At 37.1% G+C, this 26,169-nt stretch overlaps 1 protein-coding gene across 1 annotated transcript in view; it reads left to right on the plus strand.

Moving 5' to 3' along the window:
* Positions 1 to 760: 760 nt before the first annotated feature.
* The window catches only part of KIAA1109 (KIAA1109 ortholog), a gene marked incomplete at its 5' end in the record, with an annotated part of 75,877 nt that continues 50,468 nt past the window's right edge, over positions 761 to 26,169 (plus strand). The window contains 17 exons of the mRNA XM_010020481.1: positions 761 to 840; positions 1,944 to 2,094; positions 4,037 to 4,193; positions 4,404 to 4,482; positions 5,278 to 5,369; positions 6,230 to 6,347; positions 7,454 to 7,609; positions 8,655 to 8,752; positions 9,736 to 9,914; positions 10,062 to 10,168; positions 12,220 to 12,428; positions 15,524 to 15,751; positions 16,329 to 16,466; positions 19,056 to 19,232; positions 21,548 to 21,676; positions 23,892 to 24,011; positions 25,632 to 25,909. Of these exons, the coding sequence (XP_010018783.1) occupies positions 761 to 840; positions 1,944 to 2,094; positions 4,037 to 4,193; positions 4,404 to 4,482; positions 5,278 to 5,369; positions 6,230 to 6,347; positions 7,454 to 7,609; positions 8,655 to 8,752; positions 9,736 to 9,914; positions 10,062 to 10,168; positions 12,220 to 12,428; positions 15,524 to 15,751; positions 16,329 to 16,466; positions 19,056 to 19,232; positions 21,548 to 21,676; positions 23,892 to 24,011; positions 25,632 to 25,909 (2,496 nt within the window). The remainder of the gene's footprint in view (positions 841 to 1,943; positions 2,095 to 4,036; positions 4,194 to 4,403; positions 4,483 to 5,277; positions 5,370 to 6,229; positions 6,348 to 7,453; positions 7,610 to 8,654; positions 8,753 to 9,735; positions 9,915 to 10,061; positions 10,169 to 12,219; positions 12,429 to 15,523; positions 15,752 to 16,328; positions 16,467 to 19,055; positions 19,233 to 21,547; positions 21,677 to 23,891; positions 24,012 to 25,631; positions 25,910 to 26,169) is intronic.

The following is a 26,169-nucleotide window of genomic DNA, read 5'->3' on the forward strand; positions in this document are numbered from 1 at the left end:
ATTTCATTTTGTACTTCCTTGTCTCAATAGTTGGTTGTGGTTTATAATATCTGAGAAATGCCTTTATGGAGAGGAACCTGGTATCTTTGTGCTCGAGTTAACTAAATTTTAAAGATACTTCATGTAACAATAATAATAATGGAATGATCAAGTATTTTTTGCACATCAGGGTAGATATAGCCTAGCAATATGACAGGAGACTTGAGATCAGATAGACTTAAATATTCACAGTGTTTGTTTTCAGAAGCTTGTTTAGTCTGAGCTAGCAGATAGACCAGGAATTGCAGCGTGATAGGGAGGGAAGGAGAAGAACTGAGGTTATAACCTGCACTTTGAATTTAACTTACAAACAGCTGCATTTGGAAAGACTGCAGTGTGTTTCAGGCACTTCTGTCTATTCTGTCCACCCTTCTGGTAGTGGGACAAGACCAATGCCTGGCAGACAAGGTAAGGTAGCAAGACCTATGTAGATATATGGAGCTGGTGTCTTGGGATCGCATAAAACTTGAATCTTGCCCACAAAATGTTTTTGGTCAGTTACCACATACACTGTTTCCCCAGTGTTGGCTTACATGATACAGGTAACAGTTTTATTGATGATTCCATGGTTGCATATGTACTACTAAGAAGCTACAAGTGAGCATGACCTATGTAATCTCTTCCATTATGCTTCATATGTTAGATTTAAAATTACTTGAATTCATTAAGTTTAATCTCAGTGCATTTTTAATCTTTAATTTTCACTCTTTTCCATTTACAGACCACCAAGGCTGATGGGTGAAGGTTTTGTTGTAATGCAGTCCAATGATGTTGATATCTATTATTATATGGATGAACCAGGTACCTTCTGTTAAATACAAAGATAAAATTTTAAGGGACACATGTAAGACTACATGTTTATTGTCTGGACTTGCTAGTCAATTTCTTCTGGTTATTTTCAATGCTAAAAAATCTCTATGCTGAAAGAGTTATTGTAATGTTTTGGAGCCAATAAAAGTGTTAGTAATTTATTTTTTCCGCTAATGAACTAAAATTCCACTGAAACCAGGAGGGGAGAGTTCATGTGTTTCATATTTAGAAGTGAGTGAAATTTTAAGCTGTGTTCAACTTCTAAACCGTTTCATATAAAAGGTCTGGGGAATTCCATGGATGAAATAACTGGGTATGTAGAACTAATGTTTTTATCAGTGAGTTGTTTTATATAGATGTAGGTACTCTGTCAGCAATGCCTTCTGCAAGTCTATATGCAACATAGACGCAATTAATCTTGATATGTATTCTTGAAACAAGTTGTGCTTTAAGCTGTGATCATAAATGATGTAGGTTTCCAAAAGTAGTTCAGGAGTGAAGATGATTTATAGTTAACACCTAATGGGGGGTTTGGGAAATTTATTTGATGCAGCCATTTTTGAACATTGTGGTGTTTGTCTTTTTCACTTTAAGTCCGGTGTGTTATATTACCGATTTATTTTGCTGGAGTTCTTTTGGTTTGTAAAAGCTTTTGCTCTGACTCCACTTAAAGTGTTGCCTCAATCTTGAACAAAGGTAACACATTCAATAATGATACGTACACATGAGGATAGGTGACGATTTTGGAAACTTGGTTTGTAAGTAGGGTTCGGAAGTAGATGTGGATTTATGAAAGCTTGCATTGGTAAAAAGCATATTTAAAAGACAAAACTGCTGTGTATGTCAGCATTTCCCTGACATCGGTGAGCAGCACTTCAGGAAATCACAACAATATTTGGTCCTGTTCTTGCTGTGTTCACTCCCATATTCACTGGGAGTCTACATTGAATTGTGGCTTGATATTTATATACTGTAGTGGTCTCAAATAAAACTGACATAAGAACATATAAATTGTCATGTGCTTAGTAAACATTTTTCATGCTAATTTGAAACAGCTTCCTTTAATAGTCTGTTTATTTTATTATGTAATATAGGTCTTGTACCAGAGGAGATGGAGGAAAGTAATGATGGAGAGTCAAGCAATGAAGACAGCAAGTTACAGGATCTGCCACCATGCTGGGGTTTGGACATTGTTTGTGGAAAAGGAACAGACTTCAACTATGGACCTTGGGCTGATAGGCAGAGGTATCACCATGATTTATATCTTTAATTTTAATCTTTAGTATACATTATTACTGAGAAAGCATTCTAAAGTTTCCAGTGTGCAATGGCTCAGATTTCTAATATATATGGGGCAGACCAGGCAGTCTAGAAGGAGTTTAGGTTTAGTAAATTCATTGTTGCTTATCTTGTTGGCCTTCCAAAGGTAGGATCACTCAGTGAATTTTTGTTATTAAATTAATAAATTATGCTCCTATTTTTTGTGAACAGACTAGTTTTACTATTTATCAAGTGTTAGATACCTAAGCATTTAACCTTTTATTGGTTACTTTATACTTGACAAGCTTCTATTAGCTCATGGATAGGAATACACTATATTGATGAGAAAATTTTATGGAAGTATAAATCTAGCTACAGAAATAATGAGGGGAGTTGTTTATCCCTGCTTTAGGAGAATCAAATGTTTGATGCAGTCTCAAAAGTATTTATTATCCAGGTATTTTAGTGGCAGAATATTAGGCCATAGCTCTACTATTCTTCTTCACTTAGCCCTAGATGTTTTGCGCTTGATTATTTCTGGTGGAGACAATACGATTGTTTAGAGAGTAAAGGACTATTAAGTACACATGACATAATCAGTGCTTTCACTCTTTTCCCCTATTAATTACAGATTTGGTACTTCTTTTGGCCTCCATTAATTCTCCTGTGAAAATATGATTAACTGTCACTTAGGAGTGTGAGGATGGTAGATCACAGAGTAGTCATTAGATACGACAGTGTCTTAGAGAATTTAAGAGAAAATGCCATTTTCCAGAACAGTCCTTTGCTAGGAACATTAAGTCAATGAATCGTTAATGATATTTTTAATACTCCCAAGGAAGCTCACTCTATGATGGTGTGCTTTTTATAATTTTAACTTGCTAGGCAGAAGGTGGATTGTGCCTATTCAGAGTGTGTAGAGTTCCTAGATACATACTTGGGAACATTTTCGCATTGTGCTGTGGATAGAAGATAGAATTTTGGAGAGTGCCAGAACATTTTAGAAACACAGATTTGTGGTTCTGTGGACTTGGTAATCTCAATTCATATAAAAGCATCTACAAATACTGACCTTTAATACATCACAAGGTAAAATCTTGGGTTTCCCCAGGATTTGGACAACATGTTGTGTAGTGTTTGGGGGTGGAGGTCTGTGTGCATGGTGGTTTTTGGATTGTTTTGCTTTCTTTCTTTATTCTCCTTAACCTTTTAGGCTGCTATAGTGGACAGGTGCTGGGTGCAGGAAACTGCTACCCCCGCTAAATACTTCCACCTCCTTCAGACCTATATAAGCTGTGCTATTTATGCTTCGTCACTGTGGCTTTCCTTTCATGTAGTTATGTGTGCAGACACAAGTTTGCAGAAATGTAGGTTTTATGTCACTCCCATTCTGAGGTACTAAAGTTTTGTATTTTGTTTACTGCAGGGCATTAGGTCAATTATTTATGCACAAACCAAAGCTTTTGGGGTTGGACTAGATGATCTTCAGAGGTCACTTCCAACCCTAATAATTCTGTGATTCTGTAACAATTCTGTGATGAACAGATTACTTCCTACTATGTTTTTGTAGCAGATTCCTAGACCAAAGATTAGGAATAAGAAGAAAGACATAGCTTGTTTGCCATCTGAATTAAAGTATGTTTGTTGTGAGTCATTTATGGTCTGTCCGTTTATGGCTTTTATCCAAAAGTCACTTCTTGTCATGGAATTTTTGAGATTTCAGTAATGAGTTGGAAGGCTCCTATGACTTTAAACAAACATTTTTTCTTACCACATCGAGTGGTTGTGTAAAGACTCAGCTACTGGAAAATAATTAAGTGAATCAAATAGATGCATAAATATGTATAAATACACATGTATTTGTTCTGTGAATAAAACCAACTCTCTTGGTTTTGTGTGTTTGGTTTTTTTACTTCCTCCCCATTAGGGATTGCTTGTGGAAGTTTTTCTTCCCACCAGACTACCAAGTTATGAAAGTCTCAGAAATTGCTCAGCCTGGGAAACCAAGACAGATTCTTGCTTTTGAACTGCGGATGAATATTATTGCAGATGCCACCATTGATTTGCTTTTTACCAAAAATAGGGTAAGTAATGAAAACACATCTAGAAAATAATTTGTCTATGTGGTTACACTGTGATTGTTGGTTGTGCATATTTTTACTTGTCTCAGGTCTTTATTAGAGAGATACGGTTTTAAAAGGTAGGTGACTTGTTTTTCAGTCAGAGACAGAAATTACACTGATGTAGCAAGCCTAGAAATAATGTTTGGACTGTTTTTCTTTCTTGCAATACAGGAAACTAATGCTGTACATGTAAATGTTGGTGCAGGATCATATTTGGAAATAAATATTCCCATGACAGTAGGTGAAAATGGTGAGTTAATTCTAAGCTTAATTTGTTTTCCTAATGTTTTTTTCTGAACTGTTATCTTAATGACTACATGTGTCAATGTCTTACAGTGTTTTCCTTCATGACTGTGAGATGTGTATTCATACGTAAAAGAACAAAAAGTATTTCCTTATACCTTTCATTGCAAGATATTAAAGTATGTACATACTTAAATAGTTAAGTTACCTTCATGTTTTGTTTGGGTTAGGAAACACAAATTCCTTAACTGCTAGACAGTGTATCATTTAAATGTGTATCTATTAAAGCAGATGACATTGTTGGCTCAAAGCAGGAAGACTTCTTCAGTAGGATTAGTGTAGTAGTTGAATCATGCTGAGATATATTATGAAAAATAATAGTAGTTAATTTAAACAAAACTAACTCCAAAATCCAAGATGAAGTGGAGATCAATGTAAAGTTGTATGTATGTTATCTGCATTTACTCATCTAGTTGGCTGGTTTGAAGCCCTTTGCTAAATTGTTTATTCTCTTGATTCCTTCTGGCATTTTGAGTTTTATTCCATAACTTAAACCAAGATCTCCAGAAACCGAGCATTTCCAGACCCAGCAAGAAGAATTCTGTCACCTCTGCTATATGAAGGCAGAACATGTTAAGCTCTTTGTTGACAAACAGTAGATCATAGAATTATTATAGTACTAATTTCTGTTATGGTAATTCTTGATTCTTAGTGGAATGCTGAAATCCCTGGTGAGAATTATTTAAGTATTTGTGTAACTCTTATGCCTGAATGACTGTCTTTTATATCTTCTGTGTGCTAGGCTATTCACCTACAATTAAAGGGCAGCTTCTACATGTTGATGCCACCAGCAGTATGCAGTACCGGACTCTCTTAGAAGCTGAAATGCTAGCTGTAAGTTTGCATTAGTAAGCACAAAACTTCAGTCTCTAGAGGATTTTTAATAAAAGAACACATTTATTTGTCTGTGGAGCAGTTCTTTAGATTCTTAAACAACACAGAAATATGCCTTTTGAATGTATTTTGCAAAACCTTACTATGTAAGAAACTTACACACGTGTGTAACTTTCAGTGACTTAACGTAATTTATATACCAAGTTATATGTTATGAAAGCAGTGGAGGGATTGGAGTACCACTTACAAATCCTGCCTCATTTATTACGTAGCCATGTCTCCATATAGGCTTAACTTAATAAATTATTACACTTGCTAGCTGTGCTACAGAATGTGTATATGTGTAAGTACTGAAAAATACTTCAAAGTGCTTAAACTAGTTGAGACAAATTTAATACTGCATTATTCTTTTATTTGCAGTACTTCTGCAGTACTGCAATTCTGTAGATTACCTTTCTCACTGGTTTTTTATTAGTGATGTTTTTAATGTTAAATATGAGCATTATATCAGTGGTTGAAAAATACTATATTCTGAGGGATTTTATCTGTAATGTATTGTAAACAGTGAGGCTTTGAACGAAACCTTTAGTTTATAAATTGCATGGTACGTCTACTGCAACAGATGTATCAGAAGTTCATAATATAACTTTCCAGATAAATTAATACACTAATGCTTGACCTTCAAGCACAGGAAGAGAGAGATATTAAATTATTAAGGAACTGGAGAGGCCTTCTGTTCATCCCAGCAGGAAAACAGTTTTAATTATTCAGCAGAGTACATATGTGAAAACTGCTGAGCTACAGGGTCAAGCATTGTATGCTTTAATTGTAATTCTGATGCTTCAATATCTTGTTCACAGTTTCATATTAATGCCAGCTATCCCCGGATATGGAACATGCCACAGACATGGCAATGCGAACTTGAGGTTTATAAAGCAACCTATCATTTTATCTTTGCTCAGAAAAGCTTCTTTACAGGTAACTACTCTACTAAATGAGTTACATATCAAATTAAATATTCTTTCTTTAGAATTTATTTTCAAATTTTGCAAAGGTGTATAAGGTCAGGTACTCTGATTTCTTGCATTTAGCGTAAGTAGTTATTTTTAAGGACAAAGATTTTGATGTTTTCTGTTGCCTGTAAGTGTCTAAGTACATGATATTCGTATATTTGAGTGGAGATACCAAATGATTTAATTTTCTAACATCTAAATTGAATTTGATCTGCGGTTATGTTAAGTGATCTTAAATTTCAGATTAATTTGTTTCTATCAGATCTATTGACTTGTTTAGTATTTGTCACCTAGGATGTTGATTTCTCTGAAACCTCTCTCTTTGGCTGACTGATTTTCAGCCACTTAAGTTTTAGGTCACGTCCCTATGGCTGACAGATGATGAAAGTAATTTGCTCCTTAGGATTTTGGCTGTGAGGAAGAATATGTGTGCACAAGGCAGTATAATGCAATACAGCATCACCAAACTGTTGCTGAAGGTTTCAGCTACAGTAATAGAAAGAATATAGCCCTATCAATGTGGCACTGCTTGGACTAATTAGTCCTGCTGGGAGGAAGGGTTAATTACTGCAGGCATAGTGCCATGCTAATAAAGTTATCGTCCTGATGAGGCCGGAGCCATTATCTGTATAGTGTTGCAGTACACAGCATAGTCTACCGATCTGTTCAAACCAAAGAGGAACTTCTGCAACAACGCTGTTTTGCTGAATTAGAATATATTACTAATGTACACATTGAGAGTACCAGAGTGAAAAACCAGAGGAGAGCAACTGGCAGTCCAGTGCTTTTAGGTCAATGTGTAACATTGCTACTGAACAAAACTAAACATGAAAACTTAATTAAACCTATGGCTTTACAGCTGAAAAAGCAGGTGAGAAATAGGAGATGGACTCACAGCAAGTATTTGTGGAATATCTGCCTGAGAAATGCATGCTGTGTATTGTTCTCATTTTCCTTTTTCTGTAAAGGAGCAAGCAACTAAGGAAATTTATGAAAAGCCAAAAACTTAAAAGAAAGTATCTCTCACTTGATTGCTACTGACTTGTCTTTTATTACTTTACATGGGTTTAGATTTGATCCAAGACTGGTCCAGCGATAGCGCACCTGATATCTTTTCATTTGTTCCTTATATGTGGAACTTCAAAGTCATGTTTCATCAGTTTGAAATGATTTGGGCAGCAAATCAACACAACTGGATTGACTGTTCCACCAAACAACAAGAGAATGGTGAGAACGCTTTTTGATTTGGAAGAAGGGTACAAATCACAAAAAATACACTCAAAATGGGAGAGTACAGTAATTATAAAATTTTACTAGAAAAATGTGTCTTCAGTGATAAACCATTTTGCTACTGTTGATGTGCACAAACTATTCTAGAACTGTTTTAAGTTCTAACTTACTTTGTACAAATGTGTGTGGGTTTTTTCTGGGACAGTACAGTTCTATTATCATGTTTTAGCATTCATTTTTCAAGATCCTTTGAGTCTATGATTTAGTACAAGTGTTTGCAGAGAGCATCTGTGAGGTCTTGACATATATTCAGTAGGATAAGAGAAAACATGAACTTGAGAATAAATTTCTTGATAAGGTTGGAAAAATACCATTTGAACTCCATACAACTAGAAATGTTTGTTTTCTGTTCATTTCAGAATAGGCTGCTAATTCTAGACAAAACTAAGAGGTACATTTCAGAAAGCCAAACCTTTGATTAATGTGCACTTTGCTTTATATGTATCTCAGTGGTCTACACTGTAGTAGAATCTTAAAATTTCACCATGGAGGGTGGTGAATTAAAAAATCATAAAGTTGTTGTCTAGTTAAAAATAAGACTCACTACACCAGAACCCTGAGGAACTTTCAGTGTAGTTTGTGGGGGTTTTTTTGTTTTGGTTTGGTTTGGGTTTTTTTGTGTTGTTTTTTTTTGTTTGTTTGTTTGTTTGTTTTGGTTTTTGTTTTGGTCTAAAAAGTGATGTGTGAAGCAATAAAGTCAGTCATAAATTAATAGTCCAGTTGGTTTTTATTGTCTGGTTACAGTTTCATTGTGCCAAGTGCAGTGCCTTTCTACAAAGGACTAGCTGTAGGGAGTAAGCACTTTCAGGATAACTTAGTATGATGTATTCTGAATACACAGTACTTAAAATGGCAATTTCGTTTGTCATGAGTTCTTGAATATATTTTCCTTATTTTTACCTGTATGATCGATAATTTTTCTGAGAACAAAATAGGGAGTAATTTTTACAGATATTTTGTTTTATTTTTCCTCTTGTCCCAGTTTATCTAGCAGCTTGTGGAGAAACATTGAACATTGTTTTCTCTCTGCCTTTCACGGACTTTGTTCCAGCCACATGCAATACTAGATTCTCTTTAAAGGTAAGTTCTTCCACCCCTTGCCCCTTTTGTTTTAGAAATGCAAGATAGTTTTCCTGCCTTCTCCAGTCAGCAGATTTTGAATAAACTCTTTCCTGAAAAAAAAATATTCTTTTTCACCTCCAGCTCATAGAATTTTTCTTGAAGTAATCAGAGGTTAAATGGTTTGCTACTTATATAAAGTATCCAGTCATAGGCTGGTTTAATTATATGTATACATATATATATATTACACACACACAAATAAAAATATATTTCAAAAATATATATACACATACTTTTCATGAATATGCACACACAGTATGTATATTTACTAAATAGACTGTATATTTGTGTATGTACTTCTCACTTGGAAGTCTGTTCCAATTTATTTAGAAAATGTGAAAATCTAATGTATGTTCAAAGCTAAAAATCAAACACTGGAATGGGTACCCTCAACCTTTTTGGAAAGCCATCTTCCAGATTTTTAAGTTTCTGTAAAATAAGTGATGATGATAAAGTGTTTGTAACAGATGCAGCTAATTCTTTGAGAGACGCTGCCACTTCATTGAAACAGAAGCAAGCTGCTGCTGCTGAAAATGAAAAACTAGTTGATGGTGATGTTGTTAATTTGGTAGAATTTGATAGCAAAGAAAGAAGTGGTTTATCTATATATTTTTTTATTTTTTTTTTTTTTTTTTTTTGGTTTCAGATTAAGCCCCATGTTATTATTTCGCCAGATGCTCTGAGCCAACAACAGCCTAAATATTAAATATGTATAGCAATACCTAGTTGTCCTGGTTTCGTTGGTTTGTAGGGCAGCCTTGGGCTAGTCACTTAAGTTGTGCAACTTAATAGATTAATAAGGTGTGTGGGAGCCATGGTCAGCAATCACATGTCAAAATTGAGATTTCTTGCCTCACTTTGCCTGTAAAATGAAGATGATGGTGCATTATGCATAAAGTGAATGTAAATTAAACACTTTGTTACTAATGTTTGATTTTTAGGGAGAAGATGTTGATCTTCATTTGTATCTACCAGATTGTCATCCTAGTAAATATTCCCTTTTTATGCTGGTGAAAGATTGTCAGCCTAATAAAATAAGTCCTGAATCTTGTATTTCTGCTGAATGTCAAAGTGGTCAGAAAACGGGCAAACCCAAATGGAGGAATATTACTCAAGAAGAGTGAGTTTTATTGTGGTGTTTGTTTATTTATTTGTTGGCTCTTCGTATTTCCTTATTTAGTTTGGATGAAAGCAACCTCCTGTGTTTACAGAAGATATTTAATGAAACTGTTGTGCTTCAAATGAGTGTGCTGTTTCTTTTTGAAAGGGCTGGATGGGTTGAATGCTGGACAGTCCCGAGTGTTGTGTTTACAATTGACTACTCATGGCACCCAATTTATCCACAGAAGGCAGATGAACAGTTAAAGCAATCCTGTAAGTGTCACTGCCCTTTTCTTGTTGTTATCATGTTTCATTTCAGGAACTGTTGTGATTTTGTTGGATCCAACTGCTTAAATTTGCAGAAATTAATTTTGAACTGAAGTACTATTACATGTCACACGGGACAGTTACAGTCTTTAGAGTGCACCAGGTTTGATTTAAAAACTGACAGCATCTCATGATGCTGAATTTCAGAACGTGTCCCAGTTCCCTGTGTAAAAAGAGGATACTCTCTGTAGTTGACTTTACCTTGCCCTTAACAAAGTGGATCTCATAAATGGGTTGTTGCATAATATAAAATATCACTTGGTATATTAAATATGAAGCACAGTAATTTTGGCAGTATCATGTTCCTTAGCCTTTCTAAGCTTTTTTCCTTTGGATGTTGTGATGTTCTCTTATGATTTAAATCTTTAAATACACTATATATGAGATATAACAACATGGCCTTTCCTTTATAGATATGAAACGCTAAGATTTTGTTGTAGTTAGCACTGTTGAAGTGAAGCATGGCCATCTGATGCAAGTGTTAGACTGATCAGTCTTAACAATAATTTCTGCATAAGAATTATTAAATATAAATGTCTAAACAACTTTTCTAAGTATGAAAAATTCTGTAAGTATTTTTTTCAAGTAAGCTTGGGAAAAATGTTATAAAATACATAAATGCAGAGATAAACGTAAGTTACCTTTTATGCAGAGGGAAGTATGCAGGAAGTTATGGGGTTACATAAAAGTCTTTCAGGTTGAGATGCTAAAAGCAGAACCGATGAAGGAGAGGTGTTAGAAGAATAATGAGGGCTAATTTGGATGGGCTTCAATCAGCAGGTGTTAGAAGACATGCTGGGTAGTGGTTTTAGGTTTTCAGTTCCAACTGTTCAAGTCTAAAAGAACTGAAATTTTAGAGGACGAAGCAGAAAAAGTGAAATTCATCTTGCAGATGTTCATTAAGTGCTCTTGTGAGGCTCTGTCAGCTTATGTCAGTTGTGCCTACTTCAAATTTGAAAACATGTACTAGTAATCGTGGCAATTGAACCTGCTTTTCAAAGTTTTTACATGCACAGGTAATTTCATCTGCAGCTTCCTTCAATGAATAATCCAGCACAGTCCAGATCACTTCTAATCTGTGATGCTAATAGAATGTGTTTGTTACAACATTAACATCTGTATTTTATTTTATGTCAGTTGATGGAACACTTTAAGGCTCTCGGAAACATACAAGCTGCATTACAAGAAATGCAACTTATAAAAAAGTGGTCATCTCACTGCAGCATTTAGCTAATTTATAACACATAATGCAAGCACAGAGCAAGCATTGTAGGCTATAGGTGTGTATTCGCTGTATTTCTGTATGTGTCAGTTCTTCCAGTTAAACTGGCACCTGAAATCTTACTCCATGTAGAGCATAAATTTTATATGGTTTTCCCATAGAGTTCTTCCCAGCAATCACTTCACATCACCAAAGCACTTCCTTCTTGTCACCTTTCCTCATTTAAAAAAAGACAAAGTGCTTTCTTCTCCCTAACTCCAAATAAAAAGGAAAGGATAGGAAATAAGATTTGAATTTGCAAACTGTTTTGTGCCTAGAGTAATTGAATTCTTTGACAGGAAGTTCTGGCCCACAGGGATATTGGTTCAGAATAGGTTTTTAATATAACTTTTGTAATTTTCTGTTTATTTACTTTTGTTTATTCTGCAGTAGCTGTGTGGTTGTGGGAAATCAACTGCACTGAAATGAAAGCATGTCTTTGTTTAACTTGAAGAGCAAGATAAATAAATTGAATGTTTTTTCAGAACTTGAAGGATTGTTTTTTTTCTTGCAAAATTAACTAAAATTGACTAAAATATTCTGTATTTTCCTGCCATCCCATAGTTACTAGATATGAGAAACCAGTTCTGTAGCATAAACGTATTAACATAATTATACAATCCAAATTAGCTGCAAAAAATTGCATATTTAATACACATTCCTATTTGAAGAATTTTGTTCATTGGAAGTTTAACTTGTAATCAAAATCTGTTTTCTTCTTTATTTTGCTCTAAAGTGTCAGAAATGGAAGAAACAATGTTATCTGTGCTAAGGCCATCGCAGAAAACAGCCGACAGCGTGATTTCATCTCCGACAGCTTCAACCCGCATTCCCCTTGACCCATCAGAGCTGCCCCCAGATAAGCTCCATGTGGAACTGGAACTCTCCCCAGATTCCCAGATAACTCTATACGGACCCCTGCTCAAAGCCTTTCTGTCCATAAAGGTAGGCACAGGAAAAGAACTTACAAAATTTATAGAGGGCCACATGTAGGAAAGGGAAATAAATAATTCCTCAGAATTCATGGATTTAGCTGAAAAGGTCTTATAAGTACTATTGGAATAACTTTGGTTGGTGATGTGGCATAACTGGGGTGAATTCAGCTGGCACAGGCTTATGAGGAGGCTTCCAATATGTATATATGTAGACCCATATCACCATAATTTTCCTTTCGAGGAAAGTGTTTCTGGACTTCATGTGCGGAAAATTTCTTCTTTGACTTTTGCAGTAGTAAAAAGAAAATAAAGTAATATAAGCTCTAATAATATTAATGGATTATTTTTTTTTACAAGCACTTTTATGCAAATATCTGTCAGAACCCATGCTTTTTGGGCATTTTAAGTTCTGCAGAGTGTCCTAATTGGTTTTGGTTTTGCTTAATTAGATTCTGTGAATTTTTAGGAAACAGGATTGTGGAGGGGAAGGGAGAAGAATATGAGAATAACATAAACTTTAAAAGCTACTTCAGTCAGTATTGAAGAAGAGGTTTTCATCCTTTTCTTGTTGATAATCTATTATGCTTTAAAATGTTTGTACATGTTGCTTAGGTTATGTCCTCTTCCATTGTTGGGTGGCTAAAAACGGTTTATTTCTTCCCAAGTCCCTCACCCTGCCTGATCGAGGCAAAAGTAGAATTGACTGAACATGTTGCTTCTATTTGACTAACAATCAAATACTTGGGTTTGGGTTGGGTAATGGGGTTGGGTTTTGGTGTTTTTTTCTTTGATGGGTTTTAGGAGCTTTTTTGTTTATTTTAAAGGTCTGTTTTGACCTATCCAGATCTAGGCTAAAGTAATGTTTCTGGAGGTTTTCAGTTTGGGTCAGAGAACTAGGAATTTTCTGAGACAGGTGATTAGTGTCAGAACTCAAACCGAAACAGTCATTATTAGGAATTTATATAAGGTATTGTGTGTAAGCAATGAATAGCAGAAAATATTAAGTTTTTACAGAGTATAGGGCTTGCAAATATGCTCATTATTTCTTCATGTTGCCACTAAAGTCAATAGGATTAAGATTGGGTCAGTACTGCATCTGGAAGACTTCATTTCCTCTACTCCAGAGGAAATATATTCATGTTTGACTAACTTATTGAGCTCCTCTTTTGGAGCCCATAAATTCAGGAGATAATTTTGTCTTTCCAAGCACAGCAGCACTTCTTCATTGCACTTTGCCTCTGGAGGTATATGTAAACAGTGCTATGTTAGATCCCTTGAGTCTATGATTTAGCTTTTTGAGATGAGGATTTCTCAGATAAAGTCTAGCTTTTATCTTCTAAATCTCAAGAGAAAATTTAGGTGAATAGCTCATTTTTTTGAAAGTATGAATTTATTGTACTTTTTACTATTTCTGTGACTGTTTTCATCTTTTTGCTCTGCTGTGCTGGCAGCATCTCTAATAGATTTCTAAGGATTTTTTTTTTTATGCTTGTTTTCCTGACTTGAGGTTGAATACTTGTGTTCAGCTAATTGTAATTGATCTTTTTAAATACATGAGGGATTGATTCCTGAACTTGCTTCGTTCATGCAGTTTTGTTAAGCCTTTTGTTGTGTAGTTTTTCAGCGTAACACACTATGTTTCTGACTGAATGGCTTACTGGCTGGGTATGAATGATTTATAGGTCCTTGCATCCCCATGAGAAGGTATCAGGAGTTAGTTACTGGAATTCTTAGCACCCTTTGCTGGGTCTGCCTTATCAAAAATATTTCAAGGTCTGTGTTATAACCTTTTCCCTTTGCTGAAAAGCAGAGCAAATTAGCTTTGCTTAACTTCTGAGAGCTTTTTCATTTGGCCACAGAGCAATGCTTAATTCATATGCATTAACACTAAAAATACTTCAGAGGCTCAGTACTAGATGGTATAATTATATGTCCACAGGAGTCGTCATTCCCAGGCCGATAATGAGCCTTCCGTTTCCACAGACCTTTTTCAAGGTCATGGGTACTTGCAGTTGCTTGTTTTTCCTTGTATACTTCCTCTTTGCTTGCTTGTGCTGCAGACTTGTACTTACAAAAGAGCAAAGAAGATTTGGAAAACAAATAAGGCATAGAAAAAGGAAGGAGGAGAGCAAGAAAATATATTAGATTTGAATCTGTTTCAATTTAATGTTCTGCCTAGTACTCATTTGTCTGCATCTCCCAAATCACCAGTGGAGCTTGTAGTAGTTGGAACATTTCTGTCAACATGAGAGGCTGAGAAACTGAATTACTTTCTAAAAACCAATGAAGGAGGAGCGTTTGTGTCTGTGTTTCTCTGGTCAGAAAGGATTTTGCTTCACAGAATGCTTAGTCCCCAACACTTCCCACATATTGAATTAACAAGAAAAGATAATCTGCATCATTCAGGAAATTCTTCTTGAGAGATGCTCCTTTGCTTTTTGGTTTGGTTTTTTTTTTCCTAAGGGGGAGAGGAGGTGACAAATTATCAGAAATGTGTTTTTCATGCACTTAAATCAGGAAGTTGATTTTTGGGTTTTTTGTTTTGTTTTGTTTTGTTTTGTTTTGTTTTTTTTTTTTAATTAGCAATGGATTTTTTGTTTCTCAGTAAAATTTGGCAAAGTTACTTAGTTACTTTGGCCTTAGATAATTGCAGGGGATTAGCTTAGAAACCGGGTGAGTTTTAGACCCAAGGGGAGAAATGTTTATGAACTAATGTTTTGTGAGCATGTTTAAGACTTTGAAACCTACTGATTTCAGAAGGCTGGATGAGAGTAACATCCTGCAGGATGTGTTTTGTCTTATTGCTCTCAAAATTCTCTATCCTTAAAAGCACAAAATCTGTGGTATTGCATGCACCTAGAATACCAGTACTTTGAGAACTAATGAGAGGCTCACTTAAGGTAACTATTTTTTGTTAATATAAGTATGTATAATGAGTATGTATTTCAAAAATATAAATATGTATGTTTCTTCAGTTATAGGCTGTAGCTGTGTTGCTTATTTTAGGGAGGACTAACATAGAAAAAGGTTAGATTTGTTTTTCATTACATTGCCTGTATGTTTTTACTTTGTCTTCCGTATGGTCATGATGGTTCTTTTTCTTAGGAAAATTATTTCGGAGAAGATGACATGTACACTGATTTTGAAGAGGTTATTTCAAGCCCTGTTTTGTCACTGTCAACATCTTCCAGCTCTGGATGGACAGCTGTTGGAGTTGAGAATGACAAAAAAGAAAATGAAAGTTCAGTCAAGCCAGTTCACCCACTTACTTTACGCCCATGGGATATCACTGTGCTTGTGAATTTGTACAAAGTACATGGGCGACTACCAGTGGTAAGTACTTCAGAATATTAAAATACTTCATGTATTCTTTTTCCCCTAGTTTTATAAGCCAGAGTTAAATTTAACTCCTAGAACATGAAGTTAGGGTGGTGCCTACCAAAGTGTGTGTATACTTTCTACTAAAGTGTGTGTATACTTTTTACTAAATCTGTGGCTATCTTAATCCATTTGAGCTATAATTTATTTTGCTTTTCTGAGAGGCAGAACTGGATAATTTTTAACATGATTTTTATTTGTTAAACTTGATTGGTATGATATTTTTGATGGACCATTATGATTTCTCTGCTAGCTAGCAAGACTGTCTCGTAATAGTGCATTCTGTTCTGTGCAGCTGCATTCTGATGGATCCCTGGGAGTAAGAACCCAGATAAAAAAGTTGGGTTTGCCCAAATGGGTTTGAATTGCTGGTTATGAGATTGTTGAAAGACTTTTGAAGTTGCATATGCTTCTTTTGAAGTATCCACTTGGACGAGAATTAGTATGCTTCCTGCCCACAGGTTTGCTTCTAATCTTAAAATTTCAACCATGTTTTAGTTTCTGAAAAAGATGTGTTTAATTTTTATTTTAGCATTGCAGTCCGGATGGTCCTGAGTGCCCTACAGCTTTCTTGGAAAGGTTGTGTTTTGAGATGAAGAAAGGATTTAGGGAAACAATGCTTCAACTTGTACTGTCTCCAGTGAATTTGTTTCTGAATGATAACTATCAGGTAGTAAGTTGGTTTTACATGATTGAGTGTGTCTGTCTCTGTTGTGGAAGTTAAGATGATCTCAAAATTGAATTTTTTTTGTTTATGCACATATTAGTTGTGTTAAAAGCAATGATACTTACTGTGCCTTACAGATTATATTGTTTCAATTGCTGTGTCCTGAAACACGTTGCTGCTGATGGTCTGCATGAAATTATTTTTATCTTATGCACATTACAGTGTTTGAAAACTGGAATATTGTATATTGATGAAGATGTATGTCACTCTTTTTTTTTACTCTCATGTCAGTAAGATAATGAAAGATTTGGTTCATGCTTGTTTAGTCTTTCCAAATTTGGTTCCAGTGTGCCACAGGCACAGATGTACCTTAAGTATAACCACTGGCTGTAGACTGACTAACAGTTGAAGGAATCAGAAGAAACAATGAACTTTCTTGATGGCAAAAAGTTATATGACAGAGATTAGGAACAATTTCATCACAGAGAGGGTGATCAAGTATTAGAACGGGCTGCCCAGGGAAGTGGTGAAGTCACCGTCCATGGAAGTGTGCACAAGCCATGTAGTGGAGGCCCTTAGTGACATGGTTTAGTGGTGGACTTGGCAGTGCTGGGGAACGGCGGGACTTGATGATCTTAAAGGTCTTTTCCAGCCTGGTTGATTCTATGATCTTAAGATGTTCCACGTGAGCCCTCATGTTTTTGAGATGGTATACTGTCGACCTTTGATTACTAAACAAAAAATTCTCAATGAGAATGTAGGATCTACACATCTTGGTTTTTGGTTGCAACACTGCAGTTGTCTTCAGCAGCAGTCTGAAGAAAGTGATGGTGTGATGTCACAGGAGTTGCAGATGTGTAATCTATATGGGATTAATAGAACTGGCCTTTGAGATAGCTGCAGAAATTGGATGCACTGACAGCAAGGTGGCAGACAACATTCTGTTTTCCTCATAGCTTTTGTCAGGAGCCAAGTAGCTGGATTGTAGGGATTGTTTTTCAATTAAACGAAGTTACCGGAAGGTGCAATTGACAGTGATGACAGTTACAGCTTGAACATACAAACCTTTTTGTAATGAAAAATTGCATCTTCTGAATTTCCAGTTATGTTATCCAGGTCTGCTGGAAGGTTTTTGTATTTTTCGGTTTGTTTCTTTATGCTCTGAGATATCCAAGTGTTTGAATAGCTGCTTATTTAAGAATACAGTTTGTTTGTGCATTGAATGAGACCCTTAAATGTTTTTCAAAACTGTAACTTAATTACTGTATTGCAATTAATATGTATAAGGAAGCAGAAATGAGGTTGCAGGCAAAACTGTTTTTTTTATTATTTGATTTCCCAGTCATGACTGACTGCAGAACTTTTTTCAGTATCATTACCGTTCAGACTTAGTAATGCTGTGGTTATATATCTTGCCTTGAGTTTTATATGCTCTGTCTGGTTGGATTTATTTTGATTCAGACAAATAAGACTTCTGCCTGGGAATTTCTTTTGACCCTCTATTCACAGTACGTATCCCAAACATGCTGTTTGCTAGTTCCCAGTTCAATCTTAAAGTGAGAAGTTTACAGTAGTAATATATAACAGGAATTGTTGCTCTGCCAAGTTGAGCAAGCATCATTGCTTTATGCTTCCCATTCATGTTGTTCTAAAATAGCTTCTGAATTGAGACATAGGTCACTGGTGATATGAAAAGAGTGGGGTATTGTTTTTACTTAATTAAGCAACTACAAAGGGTTTGCTGAAAGTGGAAACCAAACCAGGCACGTTAACAAGTTGGAAAAACTGAATGAAAGAGTTTAGGTGTTGACTTCCTGGCTTTAATCCACAGCTTAGCTCCATGCAGTCACAACCTTCTGGTGTATGTCTGTGATGGCGTATGTATCTTTTCATTTATTTCTCTGGCCGTTGGAGTTAAATTGTTCTCAAAAGTATTACATCTAAATTGTCATACCTGCGAACAAGTAGCTTTGCTTTAGGCGGCCAAGAAATACTTAGGTGAAAGGTGCCCCTTAAAGGACACCCTTTCATGTTTGTTGTTTGTTTTCTTTTTATTTTTATATAATGTGTCAGCTTTCTGATAGTAGCAGACTTTCATAAGTCATGTTTTAAGCTTTTGATCACTTCCATTGTTAAGCATGTTTTTCAATTCATTCTTTATATTTTATTGCTGTAATATTTAACAGATGGTGTCTAGAGGTCACTGTGTGGAGTTCATAGAATCATAGAATAGTTAGGGTTGGAAAGGACCTTAAGATCATCTAAGTTCCAACCCCCCTGCCATGAGCAGGGGCACAACACACTAAACTATGTCGCCCAAGTTTACCAAGGGGAGCTTGCTGATGATGGTTGCTAAAAATTAAAACAAGTTTGGGCTAGGTAAACTTCTCTCACAACAGATCCTAACATTTGCATAAATGTTGTTGTGTGGGTAATGCTAAAAGTCTTGAGATTGTCCAGCTGTACAGAAGTCAACAGGATTTAAGGGGTGAAGGTGAATGTGTAATCAACTGTCTCTGGCTACACAGTTTTTGCACTTTGTAGTAACGTATTCTTTGTAAATATTCACTTTAACTTACTTGTCCTTAACAGCGACCTGCAGTGGATGAAGTTCTTCGAGAGGGCCATATCAGCCTGTCGGGTCTGCAGATGCGTGCTCATGCGATGTTTTCAGCGGAAGGTCTGCCTCTTGGAAGTGATACTTTAGAATATGCATGGCTCATAGATGTCCAGGCTGGAAGTCTTACAGCGAAAGTTACAGCACCACAGGTACCATCTAGAAACTATTCAATTCAATATAGTACCTTTCTTCTTTCTTGTAAAACTGGGGTAGTGCTGATTTTTGGAAAGTACATTATCTCAGCTGAATTTGGATGCATCTGTGCCTTAAGTAGCCTTAATTTTATAGTTTGAAAATCTAGTAATTTCTGTAAATGGATAGGAGATGCCAAAAGACCTGAATCTGATATTCATCATCAATCTAGGTGTAACAGGGTGGCTAGTATTATATAAGAATTTGAAAGGGTGATGTAACTGGTCAAATCAGTATTGAACACTGTTGTTGCTACATGTATACACAGGTATGCTACATCTGTGTAAGTTAATGTACTTTACTACTGATTGGAAAGGCAACCATGGTATCTACAGGCACTTTTAAGCAGGTTTAATCTGGAAGTAGAGCAGGTGTTTTGGGATGCCTTCAGCCATAAACTAGGTAACCTGGTGAAGAGGAGAAAGGAAAATCTGTTCAGAAGTCTGAAGTATGAGATGACTTAGTTGTCTGTGACTTCCTCTGAGGTTACTTTTATGTTGTAACGCTGACTTCTGGAGATGCAGGTTTGTTACCCCTGCTGGGTGACTCCCTGGGAAGGACAAATGAAGTATTCAGTTTTGATTGCAATCTGAAAGGCAATTTGATATCCCTCGGATGTAAGGTTCTTAGAGATATATAGGCATTTGCATGAAGGGATGCTGCCAGCAATAAGGATATCAAGTTGAGCATCTGGCAAGAATTTACTTTGCAAATAAAGTTCTGCCTTTCCATAGAAAGCTATGGACAAAGCACATTTTAAAGAAGGCGACAAATGAGATCATTTGTGGGAGTGTAGCATGGGCGCGTTTCAACAGGGGAGTAGGTGGTAGCTCAGTCATGCTGCTCGCTGCAGAAATTCAGTTGTTTGCTTTCATGGTATTGGGTTTTCTTAGGTCAGTCTTAGCACTAGTTCTTTTTGGGTTTGCCATTTATGTTACTTTTATTTTTCTAGATATAATAAAGTACACAATAGGCAGATCAGTTTGATCTATTTGTGGTGCAGGCTGCCAAATCCTCAAAAAACGTTGCTTTGTCAGTGTATCCCGAGATATGAGAAAAGTACACATTCTATTTAGTAGTTACTGTTCGGTTTACACATCTTCTACATCCTCATATTCCTCTAAAAACGGGAATTATTTTCTAGGATTAAACATGTATTTCCTTAGGAGACTTCTGAAGCAAATAAAACCAAAGAAAGGCATACAAGTAATTTCAGTAAATCGATAGACTCCAGATGCATTTTTATGCTGCATATAAAGACTTTTTTGGCAGTATCTACCAAAATGCTACCACTGATTTCAATACGGTATAGAATTTACTCCACTGCTCTATGCTTCAAGATTAAACCTACTTGGTTCAAAGTACTCTAAGGTTAGAGAACATTTTTAAATGCTTAATGTAACTTAAGGCTTTTCTCCCCCTGCAAAGCCATTCTCAGTTGTATGCTTCATACAGGATTTTTACTTTATTTTTTGTTGCTAGCACTGCTGTGGAGCAGAACTTGAATTTGCTGTTTCAGGGTCATTGACTTTTTTTCCTCCCATAGTGTGATGTATTGCAAGAATCTGTGAAGGGACAACGCTAAAGGGAGGAGGAAAGGTTTTGTGCTCTCAGTCACAGCTATATTAAATTCCATTTAAATTACTGCTGATTTTAAGTGCCCTTTCCTTTGGCTAGCTGAAGAAAACCCATTTCCCTCTCATAATAGAGGCAGACAGTCATGAATCATTTCCATTATGAATAAGCTAACTATATAAAAGACTTGAATCAACAATAGTCTAATGAGTAGGTCTAGGGAGATTCAGCAGTGTTCTTTTAGCCAGTTTCCTCCTATGCTCTCTAAATGTAACTTTGTTACTTATGTACAAGAAAGTCTGGCGTTTAACTTATGGTATAGAATATTTCAAAGTATTTTTTGAGGTAAATTAAGGGGAGCTCTGTCTTTACAAGTTCTTAGTTGACTGTAATAGCAAAAACTTTTGTTACATTAAGAAATAATTTAGGAAATTGTTTTATATCGCAGTGCTTTCCATGAAAATCTACAGACTTGCATATTGTGGCCCACACACAAATAAAAATCAGTCTTGAGTAACAGGAAATAGACTGTGTGTAGGTAAGGTAATGTAGCCAGAACGTTACGGTGGAGTCTTTTCTTTGTTTTTATTCCTGCTCACCTCCTGACATTTGGTAATGTTCTTTGAGTCCTCTGTGGAATACTGAAAGTTCATTTTGTGTACTTACTATTGGGCAATGTGTTGTTATTTGCTTACAGCTTGCGTGTCTCCTGGAATGGGGTCAGACCTTTGTCTTTCATGTGGTGTGCCGTGAGTTTGAACTGGAAAGGCCAAAATCTGTAATAATATGCCAGCATGGAATTGATCGTCGGTTTTGTGACTCTAAGGTAACCTTTTATCTGTCTTAATTGCTTGATTTGCACAGGTTCATAGAATTGTAGAACGATTTGGACTGGAAGGGACCTTAAATATAAATCCAACCCTCCTGCCATGAGCGGAGACACCTTCCACTTAGACCAGGTTGCTCAAAGCCCCATCCCACCTGGCCTTGAGCACTGCCAGGGATGGGGCAGCCACAGCTTCTCTGGGCAACCTGTGCCAGTGTCTCACCACCCTCACAGGGAAGAACGTCTCCCTAATTGCTAATCTAAATCTCCCCTCTTTCAGTTTAAACCCATTCCTCCTTGTCCTGTCACTACATGCCCTTGTAGAATGTCCCTCTCCAGGTTTCTTGTAGGCCCTCCTTAGGCTCTGGAAGCTGCTCTAAGGTCTTTCCTGAGCCTTATCTTCTCTAGAGTAAACAACCTCAACTCTCTCAGCCTGTTGTCATAGCAGAGGTGCTCCAGCCCTCCGAATGTCTTTGTGGCCTCCTCTGGACCTGCTCCAGCAGGTCCGTGTCCCTCTTGTGTGGGGGCCACAGAGCTGGACGCAGTACTCCAGGTGGGGTCTCACCAGGTGTCACACGAAAGGGGCTCGATTTTCTTGACCACTAGTGTTTGATCTATCAGTGCTCCAGGACAGCAGAGACCCTTGTGCCTGACCAGTTGTCAGTGTCCTGTTATAGGGACTCTTCAGTGAACAGTCCTGCTGGATTGGAGGGTGATGCTACTGACGTGTTCAGGGAAAGGTGCCCCTCAGCAGGTCTGCCCACTTCATTTCAGTATGTTACCCACTGCTGGTGACAGCTAGTGCCCATGAAGGACTAACATTAACAGTTTACGGAAATAACACTCTTTATTAATACCAAATTGTGCCAAATTAAGGTTTGTGATTGTCAGTGATAGGGAGTGTCTGCAGAAACAAGCTTGAAGCAATACACAACTACACTAACAGCAGCTGGATTGAGGTGGTTATTTAGTGCACATAATATAAAGTTCTTGTCCAATAGGGGGAGAAGACAGGTTCAGCCTGTCGGCTGATCCCAGAAGTTGTGATGGAGTCTGCCCTATCTCCTGTGCCTCTCATTCACTTTTGTACTTTTCTTTCTTCTCAGGTGGAGCTTGAGTGACTCCAGTCACACATTCTTTTATTACTGATTGGTGTAAAATTCTTTCGCTTCTCATTTAAAGATAGAGACAATAAGAAATATAACGCGCATGCTCGGTGAGGGGTACCTTGGAGGTGGGAACTTTGGGATGGAGGTGTGTGTTAGTATGTTAATGAGATTATAATGAGCAAGGTTCACCTAAGGAAAGTGATTTTGCCACACTTATTGGCTCAGCAACAGACATCTCTTTCCCATTTGGTAGCTGCTATGTGGCTTATCAGCTGCATGGTACCATCAAGTTCCCAGTCCTGCAGGGAGTACAACAGAGCCTGTCTGCAGTGTCTCCACTCCGCTCCATCCTCCATTGCTCCTCTAGGATAGCAGGTTGTGTTGCCTAGGGAATCATGGTGGAGTAGATTCCATGCATATCAACCATCCTGGAAGTGACAACTGTATTTTACAACTTCTGTTAGACCCCAGTTTTCTCTGATTTTCCTCCAAGAGTGATATTCTCACACCAGTGAGGACTAGAGAAGAATTCCCTCCCTCGACCTTCTGGTCACGCTGCTGGGGATGCAGCCCAGGACATGGTGGTTTCTGGGCTGCAAGTGCACATTGCTGGGTCATGTTGAGCTTCTCATCGACCAACACACTTTCTGTGTCTTTCTGTTCAGTCCAGTCTCAGCCCAGTCTGTATTTGTGCTTAAAAACTGTTTAGAAATCCAGCCTTAAGGTTCTAAAGACACATGCAGTATATAGCCAGATTGGATGTTTCCTTTGTTAAATTTTAGCTAGTCATGTTTTAGAAAGAAAAGTGATTCTCTGAGTTTTCCTGAGGAGATGCACGATGTTTTTGTGCTCTATGAATTACTTTGAGAAATGGTATTCACAGAAGTCATGCCTAGTGTTTTACCTCTGCTGTGACAGATAAGAGCCAAAGGGCATACTCCAGCGTTCTTTAAGAGGCAAAGGTCATACTTCCCCTCATGCTCTTAGCACATTTCTGTGGTATTTTTGTAACCCATATCCTCTGTTGATGAAAACTTGCTTTGGTGGGAGACTTCAGCTGACAGCTTGTAGTTCCATACACCAGCTTTTTTCTTTTTTTCCTTCAGATGAACTGTGTCCCTGGGCCATGCCCAACGTCTGATGACTTAAAGTACACTATGACACGCTTAGCCATGGATGGAGCAGATCTGTATGTTGTAGAACATGGCTGTGCCACCAATATAAAGGTAAAAATAATTTATTTTAACAGCAGTTAAAATACTTCTTTGTCAATAGAGTTCTTCATATTTTTTTGATGGAATAGTTATCTGAATTTATTGCTTGCTTACATGCAGTGGTCTAAACAGATTTGCTGAAACTTCAGGTGATAAAAGGTTGGCTTGGACTGGGCCAAGAGTAGGTCAGTTTGGCTTTTGCTTAGTAATTCCATTAACGATTTTGGAAAATGGTAAGGAGGAGTGGCTGCATGCCAAAATAAAAGTGGAAGCTGCAGGATTAGTGTAAAAAATGTGAGAAAACTCTAGGCAATGTAAATCTCAGTGTCTATGCTTGAGAGCTAGTAAGAATTTGTGCTGTGAGTTAGTAACTCAGCAACTGGAAGTGATTGATAGGGATTGTGTACAAGTTGATGCTTGACAACTCCTAACCATCTCATGTGATACAGCTGTTTGAATTAAGATATATCTTTAGTAGAGATGGGAGAAGTGTTAATGCCACTGCCTGACTGAGTCTAGAATACTGCCTTGTATATCCTCTGTTCAAAAAAGAATGTGCAGGGAGGAGCTGATATTCTCTCTGTTATCCTTTGTTATCATGTTAACCAAAAGAAAACTGGAATAATTTACTCAATGTAGCAAAATACAAGTTGAGACAATTGAGTTAAGTTAATCACAGAAAAAAAAGTGCTATGGTGGTACAGGAGACTAGTAGTTGTGCTGTCCCTTATTAAGTTTGATTGCAAAATGCAGATTTAACACATAAGGTTTTGGGGCAGCTTCACATTATGAGCAAGAATCTAACAGGCAGGGCTGTGTCGCCTTTTATTAGTGTACACCAGTGCTGGTGCAGGTAAGTACTGTATGGGCATTTGGGTTATTTGTACAGTGACCAGTTTCCACAGCTAAGGGCAGGAGTAAAGCATGAACTTCTGGTTCATCTTTGGAGGGGGTTGGCTTCTGCCAGTACTTTACTTTTCATAGATGAAATGCAGCCTCCTGTTTGGTTCACCAAAACTGCTTGAGTTAAAGCCAATGCAAGAAATAGAGTGTGATTGTCTAAGGGCTACTACAACACAATTCATGTGGCTCTTGGTTAAGATTTAGGATGCGGAATTTCTTGAGTTTTGCAGTGTTTTACATGGCTGTCTCACAGAGGTATTTATTAATTGTAGAGTTAATATAGCTTTTTATTCAAAGTATGTAATTAGTGTTGTAGTCTAAAGGAATATAACGATATAAATCTTATAAACTCAGATATCTGATTTTGCAAGTTTCCTGTTTCTTGTTTTTTAGATGACAGTGAAGAGTTTAATAATGGTTTAATGTTTTCTTAAGCGTTACAACACCTGTCCAAAGTTGAGCTTTCTTTTTTGATCCCTTTACAAAAGGAGGCTCCTAAATAGACATTTTTGTAATTTAAAACTGGCTGAAGCTAATTTCTAAGCTTGCTGCCTTATGTGTGTGTGCTCATGCTGGCATATAAACCTGGTTCTCTTTCTTTTTTTTGAGAGAACAGTTTACTGATACCTTCCTGGAATGTAGCAGGTGGTGTGTTAACTGGTTTGAGGCTACCCTTTCTCTCTTTCACTCACGGCTGATCAGAGTTCATGTTTTAAATCACGTTTTCAGATGGGTGCTATACGTATTGCAAACTGCAACCTCCACAACCAGTCTGTTGGAGAAGGTGTAAGCGCTGCTATTCAAGACTTTCAGCTGAGACAATATGTTGAGCAGGTGAACAATTGCAGAACTGGTCTTCAGCCGATATTAAGAAGGGCATATTGGCTGGAAGCTGGCTCTGTCAACTTGGGGCTCATCACTGCTGACATCGCTTTAGCTGCAGATCATCCTTCTAAACATGAAGTGCAGAGACATTTCTTAGAAACACATGATAACCGAACTAAGAGGTAAGAGAAGATGATCAGGGAGAGGCGGGAATCAAATTTGTCCTTCGTTCTCAGGCTGCACTGGAAACAGGTCTTAAAGAGTCCTGAGCAAGCTGGTGACCAGCTGTGAACAAGATGCCTGGTGTAACTGTGATGTGTGTGTCTCCCCGAGGAGCAGTTGCCTCTGGCATAAGCAATGTCACACCAGTGCGGAGTATGTTTGCAGTGCTTGCCTCTGTGGAGAGAAAGCATGTGTTATGGCAGGTGGACATAATCTCTGC

This window comes from Nestor notabilis, unplaced genomic scaffold (genome assembly GCF_000696875.1).
Source record: "Nestor notabilis isolate BGI_N333 unplaced genomic scaffold, ASM69687v1 scaffold14258, whole genome shotgun sequence".
Classification (NCBI taxonomy): domain Eukaryota; kingdom Metazoa; phylum Chordata; class Aves; order Psittaciformes; family Psittacidae; genus Nestor; species Nestor notabilis.